Genomic DNA, 16,341 nt, shown 5'->3' on the forward strand with positions numbered 1-16,341 from the left:
GTGACTTTCTGTGCTATAAAGCTATGCTCCTAGAGAGCTACTGGGCTGTCTTCTGTTCTCGAGTTTTTCAGGAGAAACAGCCTGGGCCAGTCGGAATTACAAGCTTTCTTTGATTTGATTTCAATTGGAGTAAGTAGTCTTTTCTTTGCATTGTGGCCTAACACCTTCCCACAGTAATCTTGCCATTGTTGACTTATTCTGTCTGAACACATCCTAGAAAAGTCAAGAAGTCTTCCCATGATTTTTATCACCTGAAACCAATCCCAGGTTCTTATGATGTACCTGGCTTTTGTATCAAGACATGAATCTGGGACTGGGATTGTGGCTCAGTGACAGAGCACTTGCCTTGCACAGGTGAGATTCTGGGTTTGATCCTCAGCACCAAATAAATAAATGAATGTATTTTTTTTAAAAATAACTGTGGTGCAAAACTATAAAATTAAAAGAAGCCATGAATCTTCTGTTCACCTTCCCCCAACTCCTGTCACACACATCAGTTTGAATGAAGAAGTTATTATCACTCAAAGTAATTTACTTAGACAAAAAGCATCCAAGAGCCTCCTAGAATTACCGGAAGATTTCATCAGGGAGGTGAGTATTCATGTGTAGGACTTTATGTAGCAGGCCCCCACAGTGAGTCATCCATCTCCTGGATATTCTTGTTCTTCCCCAAAGTCTGTTTAGGCTACCACATCTCTATGGGTGTGTCTGTTCCCAGCTTTGAGGATTCTCTTTCCTCATCTACCCTAATTTCTCCTGGGAACTTCAGTTTCTTTCCCCTAAAGCAAAGGAGACCCTCCTCTCCTCCTTGACCTAGACAATAGCAAGGCCCATGGAGCGAACTCACCTTACAACTCAAGGCTCATCTACACATTTTCCCAAGAGGAATGTCGGTGTTGCACTTCAGAGGAATTCAATTAATGAATGACCTCATTCTCTTTAGTCTTGACATATAGACCATCTTAGTGTTAGCTGGAAAGGAGAGCATATTGTAGTGCTTTATTTCTTCCTACTTTTCCAGAGTCTTGGAATTGATGTTCAGTCCCTGTGACCTTCATACAACCCTATGACTCAGAATTTGCAGGGATATATAATTTTGTTCCCTCTGAGGAATTCAACTCCCTATTCCCTGAAATGGTTGGGCCTTTCTTCAGTTTGATTCTAGTTATATTTATCTTGTAGCATTTTTTAGAAGTTTCTGGAGTCTAGGAAATACCATATTAAGTTCCAGAGTTGGCAAAGATTCTACAATATTTTTATATTTGAGATAAGAGTTAAGTAAATAGGCTTCTGATGCCATCTTGAAGTCAGTGTCTTTGGCTTAATCCCCCCTCCCCCATTCATTTTTCTTCCCAAACTCTCTGTCACCCAGACTGGTTAGCTCTGTTATCAGGAGCTCACACTGCACTGCTCTGGGTTGTTTGGATGCTCTCTAAATTCTGCTATTCTTTAGATTAGGTGGGAGTGGAGGGGAGGAGATGGCAGGGATAGGAAGGATAGTAGAATGAAACAGACATTATTATTACTGTGTGTATATATGTGACTGCATGACCAATGTGATTCTGCAACCTGTACACTCAGAAAAATGAGAAATTATATCCCATCTGATTCAAATGTATGATATGTCAAGGTCATTGTACTGTCATGGGTCACTAATTAAAACAAATAAAAAAACATGAAAAAAGGAAAAAAATTCTGCTATTCTCCAGAAGCCAACTCAAATTCTTCCTCTTCTATTAAAATCTTCCAAAGTCTTCTATCTGAACAAAATAAGACATAGGGTTCTTCAAACTATCAGTACAATTTTGAACATTGTTGTGAGCATCTTTACTTTTTTCTGATTGAACAGCTCTGTGGCAGTCAACCAAGGATTGCTATATAGGCTCCTTCTATTGTTATTTACCCAACACATGTTTTAACTTTGTTTCTGTACCTACCTTTTCTTTTGAGTGAAGGAATCACTTTTGTATGTTTCATGGTATTCATTAAATACTGATTTTGTATTTTTGATTTATTTAGCAATAGTTTCTAAGTGTTCATTAGAAAAAGTCAACAGTAGTAAAATAAATATTATACTTTGATTTAAGGTCATAGTTATTCTTTGGGTTGAAAGGGGAATATAAACATTATATCTGTAATAGTTATATCTAATCATGTGGGTTTAGGGAAATTAATTCTCTATGGATTCATCACAGCCCAGAACTACTTATATTTCTTCATAACTTCCAACAACAGCCATTCTCTTTCAGGATCTCCAAGTCAATATCAAGTGGCAAGGCGATGGTGGAAGTGGAGGGTTTGGAGAAGGATTGCAGAAACCATGCCAACAATAGAGTTCTGGAGGGATTAATAGCAGTTGGGATTTTTGACGAGGGATAAAGGAGCTAAAACAAAGCTGAAGTTCTTAGTTCCAGACGACCACCAATTCCCAGAAATGCCCTGGGTTTTCACTGTAATTTTCTAATTAATTAGATTAACTCTGACTAAAAAATCATATGGTCAGATTATTGTATCAGGACTAATTAATCTTGCTCTATGCCTTGGCAAATCTCCATAATCCATACACCAGTTCCAACCTGTTGATTAATCAATAAGCCTGCTCACAGTTCTGTCAAGTGAGCAGATATTAATTTATCAATAATATAATGTGCTACTGGCCTTTTAAAAAATATTTATTTTTTTAGTTGTAGTTGGACACAATTATTTTACTTATTTCTTTTTATGTGGTGCTGAGGATGAACCCAGGGCCTCCCACATGCAGGGCGAGCACTCTACTGCTGAGCCCTGTGTTACTGGCCTTTGATGATATCAAAAGGGCAACTAATTTCTCAAGAGTATGCTAATTCAATAATAAACAATAAATAAAATTGCCCTGAATTTAGAGATATGTGATTGTAGAAACTATCAATTAGTCTGCAGTTCATTTTTTTTTAGTGAAGAATAGCTCACTGATTTAATTTTGATAGCTTTAACCCTGAACTTTTGGCAAAAGAAGCAAACAAAAACTCCACCCAAATATATGCAGAAGCCACTAGTTTTCTGGGCATTTTCTTAGCCAGATAGATCTATTTTCTGGGGTGAAAAGTAGAAGTCAAGTCATAATTATTATTTTTGCCATGGGCCAGTTCTTTCTGGATGTGATCATATGTATATGTTCAATTATATGATTATATGAATTCCTGTCTATCTAACTCTTGAAACAAAGCAAAGCATGAAGAGCAAATGACCCAGTCAGTTTCATTTCCTGAATAATGACTTGTATCTTCATAATAATTTCTTAAGCCCCAAGCAAACCAACCTTTTTATAAGAAGAGGTATAAGCCAGATTTTATACGTATTTTTTCTTTGTGTTTCACTTGTTTTCTCTCTCTCCTCCTTTTACTTTTCTTTTCTCTCTTTTTTGCCCTTTTCCTCTATTCATGACTGAAGCTAATGATTCTATCATCTTTCTTCACCCATTCAGTTGTTTATCTTTTCAGTGGGCATTCTAATAAAGAATTCAGTGTTTAGCAAAATCCAGTTCCCAATAAAGACATAGAAAGTTTTGATTAGTGCAAAAGGTAAATGATTAGCAGCCATTAGGTAAAATTTATTTGTAATAAATATTAACTTTAACACATTGACTTTCCTTCATTGTGACCAGAGTAACAGAATATTTAGAATTTAAATGTGCTTAGGTTAGAAACAAAATAGGAATTGGACTACTGGTCAAAAATAGGAGTGGGTAATCTCTCTCAGGACAATGCTATGAAAAAAGCTATGAAAAATATAAAATTTAAATTATAAGAAAATTGTAGGTTCAAATTCAGTTGTAAGAAATAATACATAATGATCCTCTGTACCCTTTATCTACTTTCATTGAGTGTTAACATTTTGCAGATATAACACCCAAGGCATTGACATTGATATAGTCCAGATATAGATGTCTTCATCACCAGAAAGAAGCTTGGTGTCATTCTCTGATAACCACACCCACTCTTCCCTCCCCTCCCCATTTCTGATCTCTGGGAACAACTAATCTGTTCTCCATTTCTACAACTTTGTCAATTTAAGAATGGTATCTAAATGGAATCATACAGTTTGTCATATTTTGAGATGGGCTCTTTGACTCAACATAATTCCCTGGAGATGGAGTCAAGTTATTGCATGTATCAATAGCTTGTTCTTGCTGTCTAGTTTTCCATGGCATAGAGGTGGCATAGTATAGAGTTTAACTGTGTACTTGCTGAGAATATCTGTGTTGCTTCCAGGTTTCAGTTATTATGATTAAAGCTGCTATGAATTTCTGTGTACAGGTTTTTGTGTGAATATATTTTTCATTTCTTTGAGATAAGCAAATGCCTGAGAATGCAAGTTTAGTTTAGAAACTGCCAAACTATTTTCCAGAGTGGTTATATTATTTTATAGTCCTACCAGCAATGTATAAGGATCGTTTCTCCACTTTCTCATCAGCATTTGTTGTCCTTAATTTATTTTTATTTTAGCTGCCCTGATAGATGTGCATTGCCATGCCATTGTGGTTTTAACTTTTTGTTCTCTAATGCTAATGACATAGAACATCTTTCATGCACTTAATTCCCACCTGTATATGTATCTCCATAGGTAAAATGTTTCTTCATGTCTTTTGCCCATTCTCTAATAAGTCTTTTAAAATTATTGAGTTTAGAGAGTTCTTATTATATTGTACACACTAGTACTTTGTTGGATATGTAGTTTGTACATATTTTCTCCCAATGCATAGCTTGCATTTTCATATATGTTAAGGTTTACATCTGCATTTTATTGTTTGTTTTCAATTTATTTCTCCTGTCCTCTTTTTCTGTGTGTTATTTGAACAGTTTTTAGGGTATTATATGGATTTATTGATAACATTTTGGGGGATCTCTTTTTGATAACTTTCTTAGTGGTTACTATAGGTGGAACTATCTATCTATCTGCAAAGTGTCTCATTTGGCTGATATCAGTGTTTTCCCAATTCAAGTGAAGAATAGAAAATTTACCTGTGCTTAGGTTTCTTTACCCTTCCTTTTGTTAAAATATATTTGCCAAGTATTTCCTTCTATATTCACTGACCTCCATACCAGATAGCATTATAAATTTTGCTTCAGTTATCAAATATGATTTAACAAGTAGGATAGCCTATTGTTCTTATTCAAATTTTCTTTTTTTAACTTGCTTTGATGTTCCTTCTTTTTTGAGGTTTCTGTTATTAGAGAACATTCTTTGTGTGTAGGGTACTGTCTAGAACTTTCTTTAGCTTTTTTTTTTTTTTCTGGTGGTACTGGGGATTGAACCCAGGTCCTTATACACACTAAGCAAGTGTTCTACCATTGAATTATGTCCCAGAACTTTTAAAAAATATTATACATTTAATTTATTTTTCTACTGTTTTTATTGGTGGGTACCCAACATTTAAGAATTTTTTTTAAAGTTTTTGGTATCAGGGATTGAACTCACAGGTGCTTAACCACTGAAACACATCTTCAGCCCTTTTTATTTTTTTAATTTGGCAACAGGGCCTTGCTAAGTTGCTGAGGCTGGCTTTGAACTTGTGATCCTCCTGCCTCAGCCTTCCTTGCTGTTGGGATTTCAGCCATGTGCCACCAAACCGGTTTTTTTTTTTTATTATTGGATGTTCAAAACATTACAAAGCTCATGATATATCATCTTTCATACATTTGACTCAAGTGGGTTATGAACTCCCATTTTTACCCCAAATAGAAATTGCAGAATCACATCGGTTACACACTCACATTTTTTACATAATGGCATATTAGTGACTGTTGTATTCTGCTACCTTTCCTATCCCCTTCTATCCCCCTTCCCCTCAATTCCCATCTTCCCTCTCTACCTCATCTGCTGTTGTTCAATTGTCTCCCTTGTTTCCCCCCCTTTTCCCTCACAACCTCTTCTATGTAATTTTGTGTAACATTGAGGGTCTCCTACCATTTCCTTTGGGCCCAAGGGTTGTGGGCCCAGTGCCCCATCCCAGCACTTCATGGGGCATCTTCTGCTCCTGGCACTGTGTCCAAAAGCCCCATGGTCCTTGTCCTTCCCCTGTGGGTGGAAAATGAAATTTTAGTGCATCAGCAGAACCACAACCATGGCTCCATTGTCAACAAAGGACAGATTTTCCACTCTGAGTTCAGTACTGCCTTTTTCGGAGGGATTCCGATGGGGGACATATTGATTACTATGCTATTTGAGATTCTAGGGTTGTTCCCTAGAGTTGACACAGAATTGACAAGGACACTAGTAGGAAGAACTGGAGATCCTGAAACAGAGGATGTGGAGTCAGGTTTGAACAAATGCACAACACCCTGGCTGGATATGATACTTATTTGGAGACATAGTGGACTCTGGCAGCATCTCAACAGACCAGTTGGCCTGGTGAGGAGTTCCCAGGCTAGGCCCTCAGGGGACTGGGATGGACAATTCAGTTACAGTGACAGAAGCATGCAGGATCTAACCCAGGCTCATTGATCCATGTCACCCCCTGGCTCTCCATATACCTAGGCCTCCTCTTACCTGGGGTCCTCCTCCTCTGGCGGGGGAGCCCTGGGACCCACTGCTGCCTTTCACATTCTGGGTTTCATGAGTCTGTGTGGCTGAGGCTGTGGGGAATGACCCATCCACGGCCTCATCTCCTTGGAGTCAGGTCTGCCTTCCTCAGGGGCTTGCTTTTAGAATTTTCTGAGTCACAAGGAAAAGAAAGGAAAAATGTCATATTCACAGAGAAACAGATACTTTCTTCCCCTGTACACTGAGCAGAGCTCATGACCACAGAGTCAAGTCTGTTACCCTCAATGTGATGTCCCTTCCCCAGATGTTTCTCCATTCTCTGCTGTGGCCACCTGGTCCAGGAACAGGACCCTGCCATAGACTAGACACACTGCATGGGAATGTAAGGGTAGATTTGCACCACGAGTGGCTGATTCTAGAGAACAGGCACCTCTCTGTTGTGGCACAGTGTCAGTGCCAGGAGAGGAAGTGATTTTCCTGAGTGATGAGATGACCATGGCCACGAGGACTGGTAGACGTAATGCTCTTAGACACCTATTTGAAAACCGCAAATGCAGTGTGGTTTCCCTGCTTGATTTTCATTGCTACCTTTGAGGTCAGAGTAGACAGTTTTCAGGGACAATGTCCCAAAGAACATCTATTTTCTTTTATACTTAAACTTGAGCTCATGATCTTGATTCTTATGTGCTGGCTTAACATTACTGCCTTGCTATTTAGCTAGTTTCTAATAAATATGAAATCGATGTATTTGAACTAGAATTGAACAAAGGAAATATTTATACTTGACATCTCCATGTGATATATTAGGCCCCCAAATCAAGAACTGACAGATTCAAAATATTGACATACTACCCTGCATTTTCCTGATCATAATGGGATAAAGATATAAATAGCAACAAACACGGACATTTGATTAAGATCTGGAAATGGAGTGACTGACTATTCAAGAAACAGTTAATCTTTGAAAACCGAAAGGGAGAAATTAAACAATGTCGTTAGCCTAATGGAAATGGGGTAACAATATAGCAAAACCTGTGGAATGCCACCATAGGAAGCACTAAAAGGAAAGCTTCTGGCAAGGAGTGCCTAGATAAATATACAAATATGTTTATATATGTAAATATAACGCGTGAGTGATCTCCAATAAGTAAGGCTCCCAAACCTCCGAAAGTAGAAAAAAATAAAATAATAAATATCACAGCAGATGCATAACACAAACAACTGTTGTGATGAAATAATAAATAAAATTGAAAGGCCTTTTGCTACAAAGACCAGAAAATATAAACACAAATAAAATAACAGAGGAGAGGCAGGTGACCTGAATAAATTAGAGGTGACAGGAGACCTTACAACTGACACCAGAGAAACTAAGGGAATCCTGAATCATGAGGAATTCTTTTTGAAAAAAAAAGCTAATAAATTTTAAAATCTTGAGGAAGTGGATAAATTCCTACCCAAATTCCTGCCCTTGGACATAAAATGCCCATGACCTTTCAAAATTGACCTCAGTATATATTCAAAACACAAGAAAGGAATTGAACCAGTTGTTGTAAAGATTCTCCCAAGGAACATCCATTGGTAGATAGGATCACTGCTGAGTTTCAGCAAATTTTTGACAGGATCTAAAAGCAATGCTTCTCACATGCTTCCATACAATTGAAAGGGGGGAACATTTAGAAACCGATTCCATGGGGCCTGTTAGTGGCAGAGCAGGCTGAACCAATGTCAGCTGCAGGGTGGGCTGAACACTTGACCCTCACCCATCTGGTTCCTTATCCCTTGTTTGCCTCAAGTCAGAACACTTAACCCCACTCAAGGCTGAACACTTGACCCCCACACATCTGGTGCAAAGGAAACCCACATCTAACTTCTTCCCTCTCACTGAGGGCAGAAGATGAGACCCTTAGCAACTACTGTATGATCCAATCACTGTGGGCCAACAAAGCAGCTTGCAGACCCAGAGACCCCGTCAGATTTTGGCTATCAAAACTCTCCCCTCTCCTTCTCTCTCCTTCCTGTCACTCTCTCTTCCCCTCTCTCTCTCTCTCCCTCTCCCTCTCTTTTCTCTTTTTTCTCTCTCTTGTGCTTTGCTGTCTTCTCTCTCTCTCACTCTCTCTCTTTCTCTGTTTCTCTTTCTCTCTCACTCTCTTTCTCTTTCTCTCTCTCTCACTCTCTTTCTCTCTCTTTCTATCTCTCTCTCTCTCTCTCTCTCTCTCTCTCTCTTTTTCCTTCCCTGTTAATCAGACACCACCACAATAAAGATCTCTTGGTCACTCCATGTGTCGTGGTCACTTTCCTTTCAGAGCCAACCTTCACCTGTTTATTTACCAAAACTGAGGAGGACACAAGAGACAAAGCAAAAATGAACTAACCACTGACATTCAGCCATGAAGAAGGAAATCCTGTCAACGTCAAGAGCTTTCCTGGAACTGGAAGACCCCACATTCTACACACTGAAAGATAAGGCTCCAGGGCTGGGCTGTAGCTCAGTGGTAGATCGCTTGCCTTGCAGGTGTGAGACCCTGGGTTTGATCCTCAGCACCACATACAAGTGAATAAATAAATAAAGATTTAAAACATAAAAGGCTCCAGTGTTTTCTCTCATGTGTGGAAACTAAAGGAAACAGATGACTGAAAGGTAGAGGTGGGATCCCCAAGGACTGGGAAGGGTATGGCTAGGGTGAGAGATGGAAATTGAAGACAGAAGAAGGGGAAATGGGTAGAAGGGTGGATGAACAGGGGAAAGCTTGACATGTGCATGGATGAAACTACCAGGATGAAGCCCATTAATTTGTTCAATTTACAGTTTAAAATGCCCAGGGCAAAAACGACCAGTTTCCATAGAACTCCATAGAGCCCAGAATGGTGGAGTAGGTTTCCTTTGAAATTTGAATCTTCCTGCAGTCATTCAAATGTTGAATGATTAATATAATCCTTCTAAACGCAAACACCCCTGTTTAAAATGAAGTGAGGCTTACCCAAGGACCTACACCTCCATCATCTCCTGTTTCTCCTCTACTCTTTTCCCCAGCCATACTCTGAAGAACCCATTGGGAAGGGAATCCAACCTGAGGTCCATCTGTCCATCCCTAGTCTGTCAGCAGGCTGTCAGGAAGGTGGCTGCTGGGCAAACACCACAGGAGCAGAGTCAGCTTCCTAGATGTCACATTATCTTGAACATAATAAAAATCTTATTCCCTGCCTCCTTGATATTTCTGCCAAAGACAAGCAGACATATTCCTAAAGGACTTCCTTTTGAATTCAAAACCATCATGGAAATGTGTCAGGACCCGTCCAGCATGACTTGGTTTATTGAGAAGGAAAAGAAATGTATCTTTTTCTCAGAAAAGTGGTTTAAAAGTTTAATAATACATATATATTTTAATAAGTAAAAACATTTTAATTGAGATATTACCACTATGAATATGTGCACGCCTCAAAATGCTTATGAAATGGGGTTATAAAAATACTCCTTGGGCTGGGGATGTGGCTAAAGCGGTAACAGCGCTCGCCTGGCGTGTCCCTGGAGTTGGGTTGGATCCCCGGCACCACATAAAAATAAAATAAAGATGTCCACCGAACAATGAAAAACAAAAATATTAAAAATTCTCTCTCTCTCTCTCTCTCTCTCTCTCTCTCTCTCTCTCGCTCTCTCTCTCAAAAAACAAACAAACAAACAAAAAAACAAAAACTCCAGAGATCCACAAACAGGAAAAAGAGTCAACCAGTCTCTCCAGGAAGTGAACTGACCACACCCAAATCCCTAATCCAATTAAGTGCTTGCAGGTGATTGGTGGATCTGTCAGGAAGTTAGTGGGTGTGGTCAGGAGGCTGAGCTATAAAAGGCTGAAAACATGGACCCGGCTGTCATTTGAAGGCCGGCTCCGAAGGAGAAGCTCTCTCCTCTCGAGATTCAGCGGGGAGACCTGGTGGTCACTGCTCCTGGAGACATGGAGGCAGCTTCACTCCACTGTGGAGGTGAGTCTCAGTTTCATGACTGTATAAAACCTGAATGTTCATCAAATGCAGCTGATGCTAAAGTCCATTTGGGTCCTTCTCTACCTGCAGAGTCATCGTTGTCACCTTGCCCTGATGCACAGTTAAATAAGAATTCAGCTCCTGTGGGGCCACTGCTGGCTCCTAGAGGGAAACTTTGTCTGAACTGGCAGAGACCGTCCGCGGCTGGTGCTGGGCTGCAGAACATGGGAAACACTTGCTACGTGAATGCAGCCCTGCAGTGCCTGACATACACACCTCCGCTGGCCAACTACATGCTGTCCCAGGAGCACTGCCAGCGCTGTCCTCGTCACAGGGCCTGCATGCTGTGTGTGATGCAAGCCCACGTGACGCGGGCTCTCCGCCACCCTGGGGATGTCATTCAGCCCCTGCCTGCTTTGGTTAACGGCTTCCACACTTCCTGGCAAGAAGATGCCCATGAATTTCTGCTCTTTACTCTCCATGCCATGCAGGAAGCATGTCTGCGTGGGCACAAGAGGCCGGGTGCTCACTCCAAGGACCCTACCCTCATGCGCCAGATATTTGGAGGGTGCTGGAGATCGCAAATCAAGTGTCTCCACTGCTGTGGCCTTTCAGACACTTTTGACCCCTACCTGGACATTATGCTAGACATCACGGCAGCTCCCAGTGTGCAGCATGCACTGGAGCACTTGGTGAAGCCTGAGTGGCTGGAAGGGGAGAACGCCTACCAGTGTGGTGTTTGTCAGAAGAAGAGGCCAGCCTGCAAGACCCTGACCCTGCAGAAGGCACCAAAGGTTCTTATGCTTGTATTGAAACGGTTCTCGGATCTCACAGGGGAAAAAATGGCTAAGCACGTGCACTATCCTGAGTGTCTCGACATGCAGCCATACATGTCTCAGCAGGGCAGAGGCCCACTGGTGTACGCCCTCTATGCTGTGCTGGTCCATGCCGGGGTGAGCTGTCGCAGCGGACACTACTATTGTTACATAAAAGCTGGCAATGGCCAGTGGTACAAAATGGACGATGCTAAGGTAGTGGCCTGTGACATTACTTGTGTCCTGAGTCAGCGTGCCTATGTCCTCTTTTATGTCCAGAAGAGTGAACTTGAAACTGACAATGGGAGTGTGTCCCTGGGCAGGGAAACAATAGCGCTTGGGCCTGAGGACAATATCTTGAGAGCCACTCAAGGAGAGCTCCAAGGAGACTCCTGTAGCAAAGCAGTAGAGCCAGAAGAGCGCTTGGTGGATACAGCTACTGGAGAAATCACCTTGGATCAGTGGAAATTTCTCCAAGAACAGAACCGACCAAAGTCTGAATTCAACCTCAGGAAAGTGGAATTCACTCTGCCTCCCAATGTTGTTGTGATTCACCAGTCAAAACACAGAGAAAAGGAGAACATAATGGATAAGCAGGAAAAATACAAGCAGAGCAAGGATACCAAGCACAGCATGCGTGAGGAGTTGGTGAACACTGGCCAACTCCCGTGTCTTGCAGGAAGGCCCAGAGCCAACAAGAAGAAGAACAAGCAGGGCAAGAGGACAGTAATTGTGGTCTAGCAATCCAGGGCACTGTGAAGGCCTTTGTATTGCAAACTAATGGTAAGTATTTAGCAGTCCCTGGAGTGCTTTGAGTTCCCTGAAGTAGAGGAGTGCAAACAGAAGCCTGGGTGATCAAGGAATCCAGTTGTGGGTCTGGGAGTCAAACCAAAGCCTTTAGTCAGTCTCCAATCATTGGGACTTCTCCAAAGTGCCATGGCATCTCTGAAACCTTGAGAACAGTGGTGGATGGGCAGTGGATAGAGGGAAAGGTGCCCGTGGCATCCAAGCAGTTCAAGGTCAAGTACCACTGCAGAAGGTTGTCCCAACAAGCTCAGCTGCCTCCAGAGCCCAGGGACGTGGCACTCTCCAGCTGCCAGCTCACCCCCTGTTCCTGAGGGGGCAGCAGCCCCAGGCACCTGAAAGGTCATGAGGATGTGGATGCGGTTATCCAGGAACTCATCCCCCTGCAGAAATGCTTCTCCTCCTCTTCTATCTCTGCTCCTATCCTCCCTCGCCTCTCCTTCCTCTTCTTCCTGTGGTCCATGTGTGGGCAGGGCCACTTCCAAAGGCTGCCTAATTAGGAGCATTGGGCCTTCTTTTGTCCAAGGGATTGTCTATGCGCCCTGCGAATCCCTCCCTAGAAGAAATGGCTTTTCTAGAGGAAGAAGCCTGCAGCCTTAAGGTTGATTCCAAAGATAGTTCTCCTAACTCCATGAACTCTGAATTTGCAGCTGAAGAAGAAGGTCAGAAGGATGGGATGGAAGGACCAAACGAAGCCCAGAAAAGCAGCTGGAATAGGCTGGGGACCAGGACACCCAGCTGATCTACCTGAAGGCTCTACAGGACATCCCAGGGAAATCCAGTGCCCAGAAGGAAAGAAGCTGCCACCCGTAGGGTGAAGCCCAGCCCAGAAGTGTGTCCCAACCCTATGGAAGGACCAGCCCTGAGCATCAAGGTCACTCCTCAGAAAGAGAAAGACTTGCCCCCAGAGGTCAGAGCCCAGGAGGAAGAGCCTGACAGGGGCAGCTTCTGTGACACCAGGGTGATTGTGGACCCTCAGGGGGAACCTGCTGAGGAGTCACTTGGTGACCAAAGGACAGTCATTGACAAGCCCTCTCCCCTGCTAGAATTTTTGGATGGCTCCCACATTCAAAAATGGGTTGAGAAATCCAAAAGCATTCAGATAGGAAGGTGGTGATGGAACACCCTCCATGAGGAGGCCACTGGTGTGACGTGGACGAGTCTCTGGGTCAGATTCTCTCAGGAGGAGCCTGTCTCCCTGAAGTACTCCGCAGTTCCAGAGCCTTCTTCCCTCTCCACTGACCACAACATGTACCCCTCATTTGTACAGAAGCCCTTGGTGTGACTACACCAGCTACAGGCCAGCAGCCCAAGACTCCTGGCACCCCTCTGTGGGCAGCAGCCAGGACACAGCCTCCTAAGTGATCACCCCCCAGCTCCTCAGTGAGCTCCCAGAGCCCCTCCAGAGACCCAGAGTCCCACTCCCTGCAGGTGTGCAGAAGCTCCCTGGAAGAAGTGAAGGAGAAAAGGACATTCTGAGTGGAGACTCCACCTCATCCCTGTGGCGGACAGGCATCTAGCTCCCTGACATGGGGCCATGAGGAGCCCAGCCTGAAGCAGGGCTTTATTGACACTCAGTGCCACTTGGCCATGCTGTACTCCAAGTTCTGGTTCAAGGGGACCTTTACAAGGTTCAGAAAAATGACAGCAGCTCCTTCCTCACCTCCAGGGCTGCATCTCTGACTTCTGTGACCCTGGGACACTGACAGTTTGCCTGTGGGAGCAGCTGCTGAAGGAGGATCTGGTCTGGGGGGCCTTCAGCTGTCACCCAGATTTTGCATTTTACTATAGTGGGAGCTAAGAGAAGTCTGTTGCAGGCCTTGGGGCACCCCAGGTCATAGTCTTTGGGTAAATGGGCTGGGATTGCTCTTACTAGTGCACCTCGCCCGTCCCACAGCAGGGCAAGATAACCACGGTCTCTGTGGTCAGCTTTTCTCTTTTTTTTAGATGTTGAGACCTAACAGCAAGGTTTTTCTACTTGTAGAGCTAACAAATATAATTCCTAAAAGTTTCTGTGGATGTCATTTGTTAAATGCTTTATAAGCCATTGCTTATCATTTGGCCATGTTGTTTGTTTTGTTCAGTTTTGGAGTACTGGGGAAGGAATCCAGGCAGCGAGCTGCACTCCAGCTCCCCAGTATGCCTGGGGACCAGGGAGGAGAGGCATTTTGTGACTTCTCATGACTGACATCAGCATGAATCTTTCCTTCTTGGGAAGTCATCAACTTTGGGTGTTGTTTTGTTTTAAATGTGAAATATGCCCATTGCAGAATATTTGGAAAGTGCAAACAAGTGTGTAAAGATCATTCTCATTCACTCTGAAAAATTAAAAATAAAAATAAGAGGAGGCTCATGGTTTTTTGTAAACAAAATTGTATTGGTTACTCTGAAGAAAAAAAAATAAGGTCCAGGACCAGATGGTTTCAAAGCTGAATTAATTCATTTATAAATTTAAATGCCTTTAACACAAATGTGGGTCATATACCATAGTTTGATCAACTGCTTAATTTCCAGGTACATAGCAATTTCCCACTCATATTTACCTTTATTCTCTGAACTATCTGAATTTTATTTAAAATTTAAAAATCTTATATTTTATCTATGTTGTTTTTTCTGTATTTCTAAGTATTTTATGTCAAATCTCAATAATATAATTTGTAAAATATGTACTTGGGAAGTATATCTAACCTTCTTTTATCCAATTAAGATTAATTGTGTATATTTTCAGGAATATTTAATAGAAGCCCCTATCCCTTTGTAAGGGTCTGGCGAAGCATCGGAGAAGGAGAGACCACAGGAGACTAACTTCATGCAATGGCAAGGGGGATTTTTATTAGAGGGATCCATTCCAGCGCGCTGGGACTCTGTGCTCACTCAAGAAGGGAGAGCAGCCCAGAGTCCAGAGCAGAGGTCAAGCAGAGCTTAAGTACACTTTTTGGAGAGGGTGGTGGGCTTTGCATACATCAGAACAAATCATCATGAGGCGCGGGAAAATTGAACAACAATTCTAATACATGATTAGTCCATTCATTGGTGGGAACAGTTTGGGCAGGGGTGATTGGTCACTTCTAAGTGGGGTACACATTCAAACTGATTGGTTCTGGGGCCTATATGCTTTATGTGCCATGCTACCTGGAACCCTTAGCTATTAAACAACCAGGGAATCATTGGAGATATTTACTGGGCAGCTCTCGTATTGTTCTAACAACTTCACAGAGATTACAGGTTCCGGGGATAGCAGGGAAATTGTAACAATAGACTATTTAAATTCTAACAATGGTCTTTTACTTTTTAGCCCAGGCCTTGTAATCTAGAAGCTTTACAATGCCCTAGTCTTTTACACTTTAACTTTAACTCAGGATTTTGCAGCTTAGAAATTTTACCTTTACACCTTCCCATGAACATTAAGAAAAGAAATATAATAGAGCTGGATTTTGACATTTTAATAACCTAATTTATATCATCATCAAGTTTGTCATTTCCTGAAATGAAATCTCTAATTTATTTGATTTAGATGTTTATTATTACAAATTAAATAAAAAAGGAAAGTAAACAGGTTTTAGATGATTTGTTTCACTGAAGCACTAGACCAATTCAAGGGGAATCTCTCACCCAATCTACATACAATGGCTCTAGAAAGGCAGTTTGATGAGATCACCTTTCAAAGTCACATGATAGCACTCTCAATCTAGTCAATAGGATCCCATCACATCTGATCCAATCATGATCCAATCATTTCTAAAATACTTTGAAACTTATTGCTTGACATTTATGCATATTAAAACATTGTGATATATATATATATATACACACACACACACACACACACACACACACACACATTTGAAAACTGAAAGAAATTTTATGTACTATTTCCAATATACAGCTTCATACTCCAACTTGGTTTTTGAAATAAATACACGCACATTAACTGGAGTTGGTGGTGCACACCTTTAATCTCAGGAACTCAGGAGGCTGAGGCAGGAGGGCTGCAAGTTTGAGGCCTGCCTCAGGAAGTTAGTGAGACCATCAGCATTTTACAAAACCCTTTCTCAAAATCAAAGAAAGGACTGGGGTTGTGGCTCAGTGGTAAAGCTTCCTTGGGTCAATTTCTAGTAGCTAAATAAACAAATAAATACGTAAAAATAGATCCACAAGTAATGTCACTCTCTTGTCTAACATACCTCTAGTTTATTCCATTGCACTGTGGGTTACTAGTTAT

General features: G+C 41.9%; 1 protein-coding gene across 1 annotated transcript; it reads left to right on the forward strand.

Annotated features, from left to right (window-relative positions):
• Positions 1-10,472: 10,472 nt before the first annotated feature.
• On the forward strand, positions 10,473-12,056 carry LOC308635277 (ubiquitin carboxyl-terminal hydrolase 17-like protein 6; the record flags this gene model as incomplete). Its single annotated transcript, XM_081269638.1, has 1 exon — positions 10,473-12,056. The coding sequence occupies one exon, from the start codon at positions 10,473-10,475 to the stop codon at positions 12,054-12,056; it is 1,584 nt and encodes a 527-aa protein (XP_081125764.1).
• Between the last annotated feature and the right edge of the window lie 4,285 nt (positions 12,057-16,341).

The sequence above is a fragment of the Spermophilus citellus genome (assembly GCF_964194105.1).
Source record: "Spermophilus citellus genome assembly, chromosome: 16".
Classification (NCBI taxonomy): Eukaryota; Metazoa; Chordata; class Mammalia; order Rodentia; family Sciuridae; genus Spermophilus; species Spermophilus citellus.